Raw genomic sequence first — 16523 nt, 5'->3', positions numbered from 1 at the left:
AGCCTTAAATATGTGTGTGAATTTATTTATCCAGTCCTAAAATGGGCCATAAATGTATGTGGAAAAGGCATAACTATAATAAATAACTAAACCAATGTAATTCAGGCATAACTTCCTTAGTTCTGATAGAAGCAAGAAAAAATTCATTAAAATAACACACATGTAATTGCCAGTCTTATAGCACATTACCATTAGTTTATAGTGGATGTTAACTAAGCTTTATGATGATAGTTGCAAATTTAAAAGTTCACAAATAAAAAGTGAAATTTTTCTATTAATTGAATTTGTATGAAGTGGTAATAAATGGAGATGATAAAATAAAAATTTTCATTTGTGTTGACAATGCTATAGTCATCAGTTAACTAATGGATGTAGCTGGTTCCATATCTAGAAAATGTTGCTACCTACAGTGAACAAGTGATTGAGAAGTTCCCGAAAATGAAAAAACTTTGATTGACAATTTAGTGAGAATTCTCGAAATGACAGTTGTTACAATTGAACTTTGTACTGAACAATTAAATTACGAAGATTGTTCAGAAAAAAAGCAGATTTTTTTAAATTATGCACCAATGCACACAGGTGGCCTGCTGTTGCCATCATCCAGAACCAGTGATATATCTTAATATTATATTGCCTTTTGCTGGGTTCCAGCCTATGCATTTGTTGCCAAATAACTACCATTTGAGCAAGGTCATGTATATGCTGCTTACTGGATTACTGAAAAAGCAAAAATGAAAGAGCTGGAGGAACAATGTACCTGTGCAAATGTTTGAGCAGAAGTGGGGTAAACTTTCACAGAAATATTCCGAAGGCTTAACCAAGCACACAGAAAATGACTGATGAACACTGTACTGTGTTTAGGAACCGAATGTTGTACTGTGATTTATTTCAACATTTTTAAGAAGGGCAGAAGTTAAGTTGACAAAATTCCAAGGAACCTTTGACCTTTCACGTCAACAGACAACCAAGATATTGAGAGTGAACAATGAATTTGTAGCACATAGACAGAAAGCAAGGTAGCATAGTCTACTAGAGAATTCTAACATGATTGAGAGACACTGTGCATAGGAAGAGACCTGAATTCTTGGGGGAATCAGTCCTAGATGTTGCACTATGACAATGCTTCAGCTCGCACATTGCTCCTTGTTACCAACAGTCTGACAAAACACAGCACTTCCAGTGTGCCTTGCTTGCTCTATTCTCCTGACTTGATCTCAGCAAACCTTTTTTCTCTTTCTCAAACTTAAAACCACTTTGAAAGGATGTCATTTTTAGTCTATAGAAGAAATTCAGGAAAATGAGACAACAGTATTGCATGCCATCGAAAATGTGATTTCCAACCGGCATTCCAAAAGTGGAAAGAACAATGGCAATTGTGTGTTGACTTTAGAGAGTCCTGCTTTGAAGGAGATAATGGTTGAAAGTTTGTATAATTAGCAATAAAGCAAGAACGGCAAATATTCAATCTTTTTTTTTTAACAGTTCTTATTTGCTTATCTCTAAAATTAAAGAGAAAGTATTAACATAAAAACAAAGCAATTTAAACAACTTGCATTGAAAAAGAATGTTTAACCTCTCGAGCATTACAGATTTAGCTTCTGAAATTTTAAAATTCCTCAGAATATCATAAATGAATTATATTTCCTTAAATTGTGATTTCAATACAATACATTTTTAAAAATATTTTTAAAAAAGGGTAACCATGCTCTTAAATAAAACCATGTAAATCTTATTTAAAATATGTACAACATATATGTGGAAAAGATAAATGTTTGAAATGCTAATTTGATAATATTTAAAAATTAAAAAGTTGATTCTATTCTGAAATTAATTTTTTACTATTATATTAATCTACATACACTTTTGTTTCCTTCTTAGAAAGGTATTACAGTGAAGTGAAGCGTTGTAATGATAGTTGCTTTAATATATTCATTTCCCATTTTCTGATTGGTCCTTAATTTTTTCCCTTGATGAACTTTAAATGTACTTAATTTTCATGTTCAGAAATATGTATGAACCCTGGTTTACTTTACATACAAACTCTCATTAAGATGTATGCATATGTAAAATTATTCTAATAAGACCAAGTAATATAATTAAGTCACTTCCTTATATTTCTAACTTAGGTTCCTGATCATTTAGAACCAGGATTAGATGATAAACAAATGACAAGGCTTTTAGGCTTAGCTCTTCAAGAAGATGAAGAAGTTGTTAGTAAACCTGCCAGGAAGACTTCTATATTAGATATTCAGCCTGATGAAATGGCACAGAGATTAGAACTTCAAGCAAAAAATAATACTTGGCATAAATTTGTTCAAGGAAATCTTATTCTTAAACAAGGATTAGTTGATAAAAGAAAAGTAAATAATTTTTAATCATTGCTTCAGTATTATTTTTTATTATTATTATTCAGTGGTGCTGAATCACTTGATGTTAAATTCATATATGCCTCAATTTAAAACATGCTAATAGAATATAAAATCATTTTAATTATTAAGCAATTATAATTTTTTATTGTAATTATGAAAATGATGAAAGAGAAACGTGTGTATGAGGATTTTGTCAGAATACAATGCATAAATATTTCTGTTAAAATTGAAAATAATATCGTTTTTAACTAGACTTTTTAATACAACCAAGTTCTCAGCAAATTTCTGTCTCTTTAGAATTGTGTTATATTGCCATAAAACTTTCATTTCCTTCAGTTTTAATCTTTTTGTACCAAAACAAAAATTTTATGACCAGACTACTGGAAAAGTGTTTTTTGATAAAGATCCTACTCCGCCCTTTCTTTTTTTAACCAAATTGAATTTACTGTCAAATAATACAAAACAACTATCGTATTTGACAGCATATAAGATGCACTTTTTTCCTAAATTTGGTCTCAAAAAGTTACCTGCATCTTATACGTGAAGAACATAGGTTAACTTTCAATACTGAATGCTATTTGTAGCCCGGATAAAAGTCTAGACACACTTAACTTTTTCTACATCTGCCATAATTATTTTGTGCATGTGTGAAACATCTGTCACCAAAAAGCGCCAAAGCTCAAAGCTGATGTTCAAACAGGTTCGACGGTGAAGAACATTGGTTAACTTTCAATACTGAATGCTTTTTGTAGCCCAGATAAAAGTCTAGATGCTTATAACTTTTTCTACATCTGCCATAATTATTTTACGCATGTGCGAAACATCTGTCACCAAAAAGCACCAAAGCTTGAAGCTGATGTCGAAGTTCAAACAGGTTCGACAGTCACATTACGTCTATGGAGCATTTCCTTCTTTACATAGACTTTCTTTGACTCAGCCCACACACGTGTCGGTATTGGTGCTGCTCTGTATAAACGGGTCGGTATCGGTGCTAGGTAATACGAGCGATGACGGAAACAGTAGTGATGACGATATTCTCGTTTTCGATGATGATGATAGTGAAAAGGGTTTTTGTGGTTTTGGAAAGTGATTAAAGTCTAATTTTATGATAGGCAACGTTTTCCTTGAATCTGTGTTTTTTGTTGTTTCTGCTTTATTTTGTATTATGTTTGATTGCTTGCCGTTTATTCATTTATTAATTATTAAAATTTACATATCATGTTCAAAATAGCTTGCCGTTTGTTAATTTTCCTTAACAAAAATATGTTTAGTAATTGCATTCAATGATTGTTTATTTGGCTTTTACAAAATGTGAGAACTAAAAGAAACCACATTTTAAGTTATTGTGGTACCGCGCTATCGCGCAGACTATTCGTACTTTTTTTCCTTGTGTATGGCCTTCTAAATAAGGGTGCATCTTATATGCCGTCAAATACGGCATGTTAATTTCTATAAAAGAAATCAGATTATCTTCTAACAAACCATAAATTGTATTGTATAGAGAGCACTGTTATAAATTGATAGCTCACGCCATTAGGTGGCACTTTGAGCGTCTTGTCTCTATTGGTAACTTAATTTTAGTTTGATGGGAGAACGAAGGTGTTAAGTCTAATAATAATCTCTGCAAACACTGTATTAATTGTAAATAAATGTGTGTATATTAATAAAGAAGCGGAATTATCACTTACCTCTTCTTTTACTGGAATTCGTCCGCCACAATTTTGATATTCCGGGTATTCGTCCACCATAAATATGTAGTAACTATTTCCATTAGGCATCTCTTTTAATAATTAATATATTTTGTACCTCAATTCACGAATTCAACTCATTCCTGAAGGCAATTATTGAACTGAAATTATTTTTCCCATAAGAATTAATTTAAAATACGTTATTATGTTCCTAGACCTCAGATGATTGCTTGTTTAAACTTCAGAACAGCACTTTTTGCACAAACTAATAACCCCAAACTGTTAAAAATCATTTAATATAAAAAAAGTGTTACTCACAATATTAAGCAGAAGTAGATGAAAAGTTAATTTCATTGTATCTGTACGAAGCAGATGGCACAAGGGGCAATGGTGATAAGGATGTACTGTTTGGATGCAGAATTTCCTTATATAAAATCATCATGTAATATATATAAATCATCATGCATGTGGAGATGTATGAAGTTTTGTCTCATGTGAAAAAGAAAAAAAAAAAGTTTGCGCTGTGAGATTCAAAACTACCTGCTGTGCAAGTTCTGACTGCAATTTGTAGCTGGTTGAAGATGTAAAATACAATGTACGTCCAGAAAGTAAGTTCCATTTGGTAATAAAAGTAAATTGTGTACAGCTACAGAAAAGTTATTTATTGCACAAAATTCAACAACTCTTAAACTACTTTTCCACATAACTGCCGAAATATTGCAGGCATTTGCCATAGCGTGGCACAAGTTTTTGTATACCTTCATAGAAATTTGCCGCCTGTGTCTTCAACCAGTTGGAAACAGTTTCTTTCAGCTCGTCGTCATTGTTTGAGTGTTGACCGCCAAGGAAAGACTTAAGCAGATGAAAGTCGCTAGGAGTGAGGTAAGGGCTGTACGGAGGATGGGATTTGGCATGTCCCAGCCAAATCCCTGTAGGAAGGTTTTCGTCACATTTGCAGTGTGTGGTCGTGCGTTGTCGTGAAGAAAAACAACACCTTTTGACAGCAATCCTCGGTGCTTATTCTGTATTGCGCGGCGCAATTTCCGAAGTGTCTCGCAATAAGCATCTGCTCTGATTGTTTGACCACGCGGTAAGAAATCAATGAGTAAGATGCCTTTCCAGTCCCACAACACTGTGCACATCATTTTTCGAGGTGTCAAGATTTGCTTTGGCTTAACCTTTGCTGGGAATGAAGTGTGCCTCCATTCCATTGATTGCCGCTTACTTTCAGGGGTGTTGTAAGAAACCCAAGTTTCATCTCCTGTGACTATCTGTGTCAGAAATTCTTCGCCGCTTTCAGCATAACAGGTCAAAAACTAAAGTGCACTACCCATCCATTTTGTTTTGTGTTGCTCAGTAAGAATCTTTGGTACCCAACGTGAGCAAAGTTTACGAAATTTCAGTTTTTCGGTAACAATTTCATGCATTAGTGATCGTGAAATTTGGGGGAATTCCATAGCGAGAGCACTAATTGCAAACCTTCGGTTTTCATGGATCTTGTCATCAATCGCGTGAACCAGTTCTTCTGTAACCAAAGATGGACGCCCACTTCATTCTTCATCGTGTACATCACTACGTCCGTCATTGAACTTTCGGACCCATCTTCTCACCATTGAATCACTCATCGCTTTTGGTCCGTAAACATCGCAAATTTGCCAATAAATTTCACTAGGTTTCACTTTCCTCGCATTCAGAAAACGAATGACAGATCTGATTTCACAAGCGGCGGAATTTTCAATCAACACCGACGTTGTAAACAAGCACAACAAAGCGTACGTGACTGACAGCGATCTCCAAATGGCACGCGTTCCTTCTCCTTGATACAGAGCGTCTACTGCGCATATGCGGAACTGCGATCGCAGAGCTGCAGCGGAGATAAATTGAAACGGAACTTACTTTCTGGACGTGCCTTGTATTTCATCACCCCACTTCTTGTGAATCAAACATCTTCTATAATTTAAATGAATAGGAATTTTTTTCCATAAACCATGTGTTTTTATTCAGAAAATCATATATGTGTTTTTATAATTAAATATCCCTCAATATTTTTTCCTCTTCCTTGTAGGGTTTGTTTGCGCGACGTAGAATGCTTCTTCTTACTACTGGACCTCATTTATATTATGTGGATCCCCAAAATATGGTGCTTAAAGGAGAAATTCCATGGTATATATATTTCAGTTTTGATTCTATGTTTTGTCTTAATTTTCTAGCAGTGTTTTCATAAATAATTTTCATTTTTCTGTTTTTATATAGGTCTCCTGAGCTACGTGCTGAGCCAAAGAATTTTAAAATATTCTTTGTTCATACCGTAAGTTTTATACCATTTTTATTGCTTGACTTTAATGTGGAATTGAATGTAATTATTATTTTTAATATAAAATGTGCTGTTATAAGTTAAGAGTGTTAATTTTATTTTAATGATTTTAATGAGATCTATTGCTTTGATAATGCTATTTATGTGGTCTCTGTCATAAATGGCATTAAAAAAAATGGGGCCTGTATGGTCTTTTTTGTAACATGTTTTGCGACTAAACTGTGATTATGCACAACTGAAGAAGTTGTACAAGCTGGTGTAATATACAATATTTTAAGGTATGGAAATAACTAGGAAGACATTTTCCGTTCATCAACATGGGGTACTTAGCAGGAAGAGCTTTATTCAAGTGATTGAGTTGACAGGCAACAGAGCAGAGATCTACAATGGTAGTCAAACCAAGTGCCAATATTTCAAAGTAAACTATGCTTGCAGTATTTCACCAAATGCAGAACAAAACTTTTTGGTGGTGGAATCCTGACTTAGGGGTTGAAACTGGCATGTGGTGAAAACGTTATTTTTTGCACTTGGTTTTAATGTACAGAACTAACTTCTCACCTCTAGTGCTAAACTGATGAAGAAATTTTTCATTTTCCTGCCTACTGAACATGGAATTTTTTATGAAGAAATACTCGACCTTGTTTTCAACTGAGAGTTTGTTGGATACCCAAATTCCATGTCACTGTCTCACCTCCATGATGTACTGTATAGTTATATGGTAAACATAGGTGACTGTAGATGATTCATTTATTCTGCAGCAGTCTGATGGGAATTTGCTTGCTTTCAGTTTGGAATAATTGAGTGCAACCAGCCTTGTCCAGCATATTGATCAACTCAAAAGCTAGGTATCCTCAAGGTCAAAATTTTCTGACTCAAAATTTATTAACTTCTGATTTTTGCAAAAGATCAGACACATGTGCATGTATAAAGCAAATGTTTTTGGTTTCCGTTGGGGCATTAATATTCTTATAAATTCATAGAGTATCTGTGAAGATACTGATAGTGTAATAAGATGCAGATAAAGAACTACTACCTTAATGGTGTTTTATTGAACTACAAATAATACTACCATATTAACATCAGATCCTTTATTTTTTTACTGTTAAACCTTTAATAAAAACTTTTTTTTTTTTTTAAACAGAAGGCAGAATGTTGGATTTGAAAAAGAAATATGAAAGAAAATATGAAAACTGTCGCCAAAAAAAAAAGATAATGCAATAATATGCGAAGTAAACATTCATAATTATTAAAATATTTGTGAGTTACTTTTAAATTAATTTACATTTTATGCTATTATATTTACTTTCCTATCACTAACAAATGTTACATTAGAAAAGTTGTGGAAAAGTAAAAGTGCCTATTCTCAAAGTAATAAAAAAATTAATACATAAATATAAAATATCAGTTTTTGAATCGCAGTGCTGTCTTAAAAATTCTACCAGTTTGGAATTGTCTTAACCCTTTGATGAGCAGTGGGACACTCACCTTTTTTATTAGTTTTTATCTCCCAGATGAAAGCTGCAAAATTCCATTTAAAATACATACAATTATGCCTTTTAGTTCTCTAGATGTATAACAGATGGCAGCACTAGTATTCATTCATGAAATAATATAAAATAAAAATTCTTTGCAAGTCTAATTTTGAAGCATTTTTTTATTTATTTCTAATGCAATTTAAATCGTCACGTTTGGTCTTAGAATGAATATTTTCATGTGAAAGTTTCCTTTTCTAAAAACATTGTTATTTGAATTCATATATACTAATTAAGAATGGTTGAAATTAAAAGGTGGGACCAAATACATCCAACCGCGCATGTAGGAATTGCTGCTACTAGATGGCAGCACCGTTCAGGTATTTTTAAATTCAAGTATGATGTTCGTTTTATATGTTGATAATGCAAATTTTTATTTTTTAGTAAATTGCAATAATGTTAAAACTTGAAAAATATTTAGTATTTTTTCTGAAAGAAATGAAAATATAACTCTGTAACATGAAATGTCATTGAATACTGAATGGATATGTAAGTGTGATTCACAATAGAAAAATATCCTAAGCAGAGGAAAGATAGGTGAAATGTAATTCATGACGGCCTTCTAAATATCTTCCTGTTTAAACCTATAGCAAATAAAGTACTTGAGCAAAAATCTTCTCTGTTTCAAATCTATTATGAAATCATTAAAAAATATCTAAAAATTTGTACAGAGAGCAATTTTTTCAATTATGTAATTTTTTATTTTATTTTATTTTATTTTTATTTTGCGAATAGGATCAATATTCTCTATATAATTATTCAAAAACATTTTTAATATCTTGCATTTTCATTTGGTTGCTAAAACGAGCACTTTAGATAAGCATGTTAAGAGAATTTACACTGTGGCAAAGATGCCATTTTACTGCTCTAGGTGTGCAGTGGGACAAGCGGTATCTCACCATATCATGGGTTTGTTCCAGTACCTTAAAGGTTTCCTTTTTTTTTTTTCCATGAAATAACATTGTATTAGGAGCTAGTTGTGTAATGTGTAAAGTTATTTTTTCCAAAAAAATGTTTTTTTATGCACCGAAACTCTAAGGGTTAAAGCTGATTTGATTTTGGGTTGAGCCGCAGTTTTTCTGTTTTGAATCTCAGCTGGCATAACCACATTCTTTACTCAATTTGGAATTGTAGATTTCTGTTGTTCTAGAATTTGTTGTCGTAAAATATATGCTGGCTTCAATCTGTCTGTTGATACATATCTTCTTTGTTCTTTATCCTCTGAAAGTAAAATATTTGGGTGAACAACTGATAACAGACAATCTTACGTGAGTTCGATTTGCTTTCGAACTCTGTCAATGTAAAGAAAAATTAGGAGGTTAATCCTAATTCTTTGTGTACAAATAATTTAGGGATACCTTCCTATTGAGTTTTCTTTGGCTGGATTAATTCCATATACTTTTATAATTTATTTATAAAAGTTCCAGATGGTTGTTTTTGCTTCAAAGAATTCTCCAGGAAGCTTAATATTTTTTCCATATACCATCTCTGCTATAGTATAGTTAGTGTCATCATGGCTTGTTGTTCTTAGGAGAGAACAATTAGTAAAGTTTCACTCCAAATTATATTATTATTGGCTTTTAAAGCAGCCCTTTATTGATCTGTGGAGCTGGTCTGCCTTGCCATTGCCCTGTGGGTGGTGAGCTTTAGTACGTGACAGGTTCTTGATAAGTTTTGAAATGTTTCAGATGAAAATTGAGTTATGTGAATTAGATGGAAGTGTATTCCAAACCTTGTTATCCAATAGCTGTAAAAAGCTTTTGCTGTAGTTTCTGCAGATGTTTTCAAGCAGAAGCTTCCATACAATTTGTGTATCTGTCCTTTCCATATATATATAAAGTAGGTGTACCATTGATGGTGGTTATACAATGGCTTTTAATATTTCCCAAATATTTATTCCATATGCCAGGTTATTTTAGATTTTTGGCATGGAATACAAGAGATTTCTGCCAGTGCTGAACATCTTGATATTTCACCATTGATAGTGAATACCATTGATGGTGGTTATACGATGGCTTTTAATATTTCCCAAATATTTATTCCATATGACTGGTTATTTTAGATTTTTGGCATGGAATACAAGAGATTTCTGCCAGTGCTGAACATCTTGATATTTGACCAAATAAGTTTTTAAGGGGTTAATTTTATTGTGGATCCAATTCCAGGATGGGATAATCTGTGGAATTCATGAAATATTTCCATATGATAACTCTTAGGTTTATAAGGTCTAGTTATAGAGTCTAATGGGTATTCTTTGGTAACACACAACTTGATTGTATGTTGTACACGAAGTAGCGAATTCTCACTATGTCTTTAAGAATAAATACTGCAGAAGAAAGGTTTAAATAGCCTTTTTATTTAAACTAAATTAATACAGAGGCAGGCACTTTGTCCTCACAAATGACCACCACTTGTAGCTATATAAAGTAACAAAAAATAAGTATGTAACAAATCACTAGTAAATTAAGATATCTAATGACTGGCTTCTTAGCTTAAACTAATGCTAAATCAAATGCACACAGCAAAGCTGAGCCAAGAAATATCAGTATAAACTGAAAGGTAACTGAACATTGAACTAGAAATCTAATTTTAAACTCGCAGCATAAACATCAGAACTAAGTCTGCTATTACTCTTTTTTGAACTCTTGACATGCAGCTTCAATACTGTTTCTGAAACACATTTAAATTTGGATACTACGTCATAAATTTACATTCTGGCAGGAAATTGAAGTCAGGAGGGACAAGAAAGTCAAACTAAAAGTAATTGGTTAGAATTAAATCCTTACGTAGAATGCTGTATTAAAGTATCACAATTTTTTTCCCTCAAATGGAAGGAAAAACTGTTTTTGAATCGCCAATATTAAATAACCGAATAACCAAATTTGTAGATTTCTGCAATGTCTGAAATTCATCGTCTCGCTTTTGTGCTTTGGCAATTTGATTGTAATTAATTAAGACAATTTCTTCGATTCTCGACAATGTATCTTACTACATTGCTCTTTCTTGTAATGTACTTAATATCTGTTATAAATTCTGAAATATACTGAAGTCCCCAAATTTGCCTTGGAGATGCTGTATTCGACTTATGGGAGAATGCATACATTAAAGGCTTGTGTATGCATAGTATGCACTATGAATTTTAATCCTTCTAACAAATGTTTGAAATATTTGATGGAAAGTTAAATTGCGAGAAGTTTACGATCATATGCACTTTGTTGCATAAGGTTAAGCTTCTTGGAATAAAATCCAATTAGTTTACAACTACCATTTTTGAATTGTTGTGAAACTGGACCTAGTGCACAATCCGAAGCGTCTGTGCACAACAAAAAAGGCAATTCTGGGTTGGGTAAGACAGAAGAGCAACATTTCCTAAATCTTCTTTGCATTTGTTCAAACTGCTCAGTGGCATCATACATCCAAATTATTTTTCATTGTCTCTTTTCTTTGAACCTTTTATGTAGTCATGTAAAATAACTGGAAATCTAGCGGTGTTTTTAAAAAAAATTACGGTAGGAATTATCCATTCCGAGAAAAGTTTGTAGTTGATGAACAGCGTCTGGAAGTTTAACATTAAGAACAGCTTTAACCTTTTTAGGAAAAGGTTTTGATGCCTCACATTATAGAATTAGTAATTTGTAAGCCTAAAATATCCTATCTATTAACTCCAAATTCATGTTACCCTTAAGTATTTGATGCAATCAAAACATCATCCAAATATGGGAAAAATTTAGTCTTCTGAATACTTCATTAATAAATCTTTAAAAGATAGTAGGTGCAATGCGGGCTTTCACTTCTATCAACAACAGTCCCTGCTAGACGGGACTTTTCTGAGAAACAAGATTCTGGTAGCACTGGTTTAAATGGGAGGATTCCTAGAAAAAAGAGCCCCGCTGGAAGCAAAGTCCTTCCTAGCTACGGAAATGATGTAGTGGTCATGCGGGATTTTTTCAAACCTCACCAAAAATGTCTCGGCTGGAGCTCTGCCCCTGGTAAAGTCAACCAATCAGATAAAAGTTCTGCTTCTGAAGAATCACGTAATCCCAATCTGAGGAATAATCGATTACTGTTTGGCGTTCAGGTGCTTGTAGTAAGTGAAGATGGTAGCCTAGCTATGTGGGTTTCCTGGAAATGTGCAGGTTCTGAGAATTGTCCCTTTCGATGTCCAGTCCCGTGAAGCCAAAACGTACTGTGATTAGAACTTTACGCAACCCAAACCTTATGATGTTAAATTCATATTGGCCAAAAAAGGTTATAATGACAGTTTTTAGCTTATCGTTTTCGTTAATAGGAATCTGAAAATATGCTTTATGCCACCAAATTTTTTTTTAATATTCTTTTTTTAATTATTATTTTATTTATTTTTTATGTGTTTTTGAAATCCTTTAACCCTTTGCTGTCGTATGTCCACTCTCAGCCACCAGAGCCTTTTTACCATTCTGGTCGTATGTCTGCTCTCAGCCACCACAGCAAGGAACTATACGAATCGTATACTGTATGCATTCATGTATCAGTTTACACTTTTCCTATACGAACCTCAATGCCTAAAGAACCTATTCAATACGGTGCTCCATCGATTGGAGATAACGTAATCTAATCTAAGCAAAAGTTGTGATTGTGACCCAGCGCTCGCCATGCAAGACGCAGTGGAGAGTCAGTCGTCTTTTGAACATAATGAAATTGGCAACGTTTGCCGATACCTTGTAGAAAATTCCAAAGAATATTTTATAAATTGTATTTAACAGTAATTAGACATTCTCTCTTCTTAAAATATTCCAAAATAATTCCCCAAAATTCAGCTAGAAGAGAGAGCAGGACACCTATGTCACATTTTATGTTCGTTCAAAAATTGGTGGCACAACTGGTAAGTAGTGATGAGTAGGTACTACCGAACCGGGTATTTTGTAATGGATACTTAGTTGTAACAGGTACTGAAAATCGGTACATCCAAGTACCCGTTACTTCAGTACCGAAATCGGTACTTTTCGGTATTCGTTACTTCTGTACCAAAACGGGTACTTTTCAGTATTCGTTACTTCTGTACCGAAACGGGTACTTTTCGGTATTCGTTACTTCTGTACCGAAACGGGTGCTTTTCGGTATTCGTTACTTTGTAACAAAAATATGCGTCTCTTCTCGGTATTTCGGTATTCGTTACTGGAGGATCGATGAGGGTTCAGCTCACTTCGGTTATGGTACGAGGACAGTAGTATCTGGTTGTATTTGCGAAATGGTGATATGCGCTCCTTGTGTCCATGAATGGTCTGCTCCTCAGACACTTCCGTAGTTGACATGTTTTCTGATATTCAAAATCTTACTCTGTACAGATAAAATCAAACACGTGGTGACGTGGCAGAGTTCCTTCAGTGTGCAAAATCGTTACTAGGGCACTTCGGTACTCCAAGTCGTTACTAGGGTTACTAGGGTAATCTAATCTAAGCAAAAGTTCTGATTGTGACCCAGCGCTCGCCATGCAAGATGCAGTGGAGAGTCAATCGTCTTTTGAACATAATGAAATTGGCAACGTTTGCCGATACCTTGTAGAAAATTCCAAAGAATATTTTATAAATTGTATTTAACAGTAATTAGACATTCTCTCTTCTTAAAATATTCCAAAATAATTCCCCAAAATTCAGCTAGAAGAGAGAGCAGGACACCTATGTCACATTTTATGTTCGTTCAAAAATTGGTGGCACAACTGGTAAGTAGTTATGAGTCGGTACTACCGAACCGGGTATTTTGTAACGGGTACTGAAAATCGGTACATCCAAGTACCCGTTACTCTCGTACCGGGTACAAGAATGTACCGAAGTTGCCCATCACTACTGGTAAGTGATTTTCGTGACGGAGCAGATTCAAAACCAGAAAGACCATCAACCTCCGATAAGGAAGAAAGACTTAATGGAAATTTGCATATACTGTGGCATTGTGAAAATGTAAAAAGTAAAGATTGTATTGTATGTTCAAACAGAAAAATTAAGGGTGGAAGGCACCAAACCAATTATTTTTGTGATACATGCACTCGAAAACCTGGCCTGCATGCTGGAGAGTGTTTTGAAAAATATCACATGAAGGAGAATTATAAAACATAATTTTTATACAAAAACATATCACTAGATTAGTGTATTGAATAAGGATATATCTAAATTTCACAAAATAATTACTAAATCTTGTTTATCCATCATAAACTTGCGTGTTACATATCCCTGCTCTATCGACGGAAATTAATTTCGACCAGTACGATAAATTGAATCCGACCGCAAAGGGTTAATTGCGATATGGGATAACAATCTGGTATTGTTTATTCATTCAATTAGTGATAATCCATGCACGATCAGAGCCATTTTTCTTAAGGACCATGTGAAGAGAATTGTCCCACTGTTATTTGAAAGGACAAATAATATCATATTCTAACATATACTTAAATTTTTGTTTTGCTGTTTGTAGTTACTTGAAATCCAATTGTCTAGCTTTGATATAAGTAGGTGATCCTCTTGCTGTAATATAATGCTTAAAATCATGCTTAAATTTTCATTCTGATACATTTGAGTATTGTTGTAACAAATTATCATATTTAGAATCTTTATCTAGAGAAGTAATAGAATTATCAAAAAATATTGTCCTTACATTAGTTCGAACAGATAGGTTTGTTATTTCATCAATTAATTGCTTAGTATGAGTGTCACTTTAATTTTTTTTAGAAAATTAGCTCCTATAATAACGTAATCAACTTTAGCTAATATGAATGGAAACTGGAATTATCTTCCAAGTCCTAAATTTAAAGTTAAAAATGTATTTGTATAAATAGTAATTTCCATTTTATTTGCAGGCATATAATTTAAAATCATGAGTTGCAGGAATGAGGCTAACAACAGCACCTAAATCTACTAAGAACTGCAGTCTTGTATTTTTGTCCTTCACAAATAAACAAACTTTCGTTTGTCGTTGATATCAGCTATAAATGTTAGCCACTGATCCTGACGCATTTTTTCGACTTCTTTCGCAAAGCACATGATGAATAAATTTCTCAGGTCGAAAATGATCAGCAAATTTTAAATAGAGAGGGAGGAAGGGGGAAAAACATACTATTTACCATTGGTATTAAATCGCTTATTCGAACGGCTATGACTTTGAGGTTTATTTCGGTGATGGTGTCTAAATTTTGATCTAGACCAATCATTTATATGCATTGAATCAATTTTTTGTTCATAGGCAGCTGTTCTTGCAAATGAAGCATCATTAGCAAAACAGCATTAATTTCTTTTTTAAGATTTCATCTCGGGAATTTTGTCAGGCATTGTGGCCAATTGTCCAAATTTTCTTCACTTATGAGAAAAACGTTTTTTTATCAAATGAGGCATTTTATCCATTTATTCAAATCGCTTTTCATTTTCTGCAAAAGCTGACTTGGCTTATAATCTCCATGTTCTTATCCGGTAACCAGACATTGAATTTGCTTACTTTCATTTTCTTTAAAAGTATTTAAAGTTTATCTTTTTCCATAGAATAGTTATCGGGCTTAGTACAAACTAAAAGGTGATAGATGATAATTCATTACCACCAGGATTTGGCGATTAGGATACCCATTTGCTCTTTATAAAAGGGAGAGTATAAAGTATTTTCTCCCTTCTTTCCACCTGCCTTCATGGTGTAACAGTAAGTATGTCTGACACTTAATCTCAGGGCATTGCACATTTCCCCTTTTATTTCGGAAAGCCTTGACTTCAGTTTATTACAGCGAGTAAGTGTTATTTGTCAGAGGAAGGATATACTCGCATGGTAAAGGAGCCAATTAGTGACATATATGAGAGTGTTCATTCATTTTCTAAAGAGTTAGAGGTTAGGTTATTTAATTATGGCAAAGCCTCGAGGGCTATCTCCCTAAAGGAAGAGATGCCTTTGTGGAGGACTTTCTATGGGAACTGGCTCGTATACACATCACACATTGGGAATACCACAAAAACACTCATGCAGCTAGCCCGTTCGCGGGATTCGAACCTTGGACTAAACTACCAGTGTTCAGAGACTTTACCGCTCGGCCGCTGGTGGGCCTAAAGAGTTAGAAAGCGATATTCTTAGTGATACTAATGCAGACATTTTATCGAAGCCTGAGCTCATTGTTTTTCCTGTAAATGGTCTTTCTTGTATTTTTTATTAGTTTTAAAGTTTATTAATGCATTTTGTTAATTAAAACTTTGGAATAACTTGAATAACAATTACAAAAATTATTTCTCAAAATACGCAATATTTTATATATATATTAATGTTTTGTGTGAGTACGGGTTCGTAATGGACTGAATGCACAACTCGTTAAAAGGTTAATAAAATTTATTCTTATCCCAAGAAATAAAATAAAATGCTGAAATTTCCTCAGAGATATTCATACAATATTCCAATATCTCACAGTAGTTATATTTTAAACTATTAAAACATGAATAGAAGTTGATTGAAAACACAGAGAAAGCTAATACGATCTTGCCGCGAATTCACTACAATCAATAACAGCAGTAAGCAAACAACTGAATTGAGATGTTTTCTTCCAGCTTTTATAAGCTTTTTAATCATCCACAAGAACATTCTGGTATTTTTTCTGTTTTCTTGGATAGCAAAAGAGTACAATTGC

General features: G+C 33.5%; 1 protein-coding gene across 3 annotated transcripts in view; it reads left to right on the top strand.

Moving 5' to 3' along the window:
* Positions 1 to 16523, top strand: part of Pdk1 (Phosphoinositide-dependent kinase 1) — a 49643-nt gene that overhangs the window by 19652 nt on the left and 13468 nt on the right. Inside the window, exons 11-14 of one of the 3 annotated variants that reach the window (XR_015043311.1) lie at positions 2127 to 2360; positions 6123 to 6220; positions 6311 to 6365; positions 7513 to 7600. Coding sequence is in view for 1 of the 3 variants with exons in the window: in XM_035373591.2 (XP_035229482.1) it covers positions 2127 to 2360; positions 6123 to 6220; positions 6311 to 6365 (387 nt within the window). In the remaining 2 variants the exon portion in view is untranslated. Of the gene's footprint in view, positions 1 to 2126; positions 2361 to 6122; positions 6221 to 6310; positions 6366 to 7512; positions 7629 to 16523 lie in introns of all 3 variants that reach the window. The other 2 variants (XR_004760253.2, XM_035373591.2) reach the window with 2 other exon arrangements.

Source organism: Stegodyphus dumicola, chromosome 10 (genome assembly GCF_044657685.1).
Source record: "Stegodyphus dumicola isolate Sdum_Otavi_A_Nest chromosome 10, ASM4465768v1".
Lineage (NCBI taxonomy): Eukaryota > Metazoa > Arthropoda > Arachnida > Araneae > Eresidae > Stegodyphus > Stegodyphus dumicola.
This window is presented reverse-complemented; position numbering and strand designations above follow the sequence as displayed.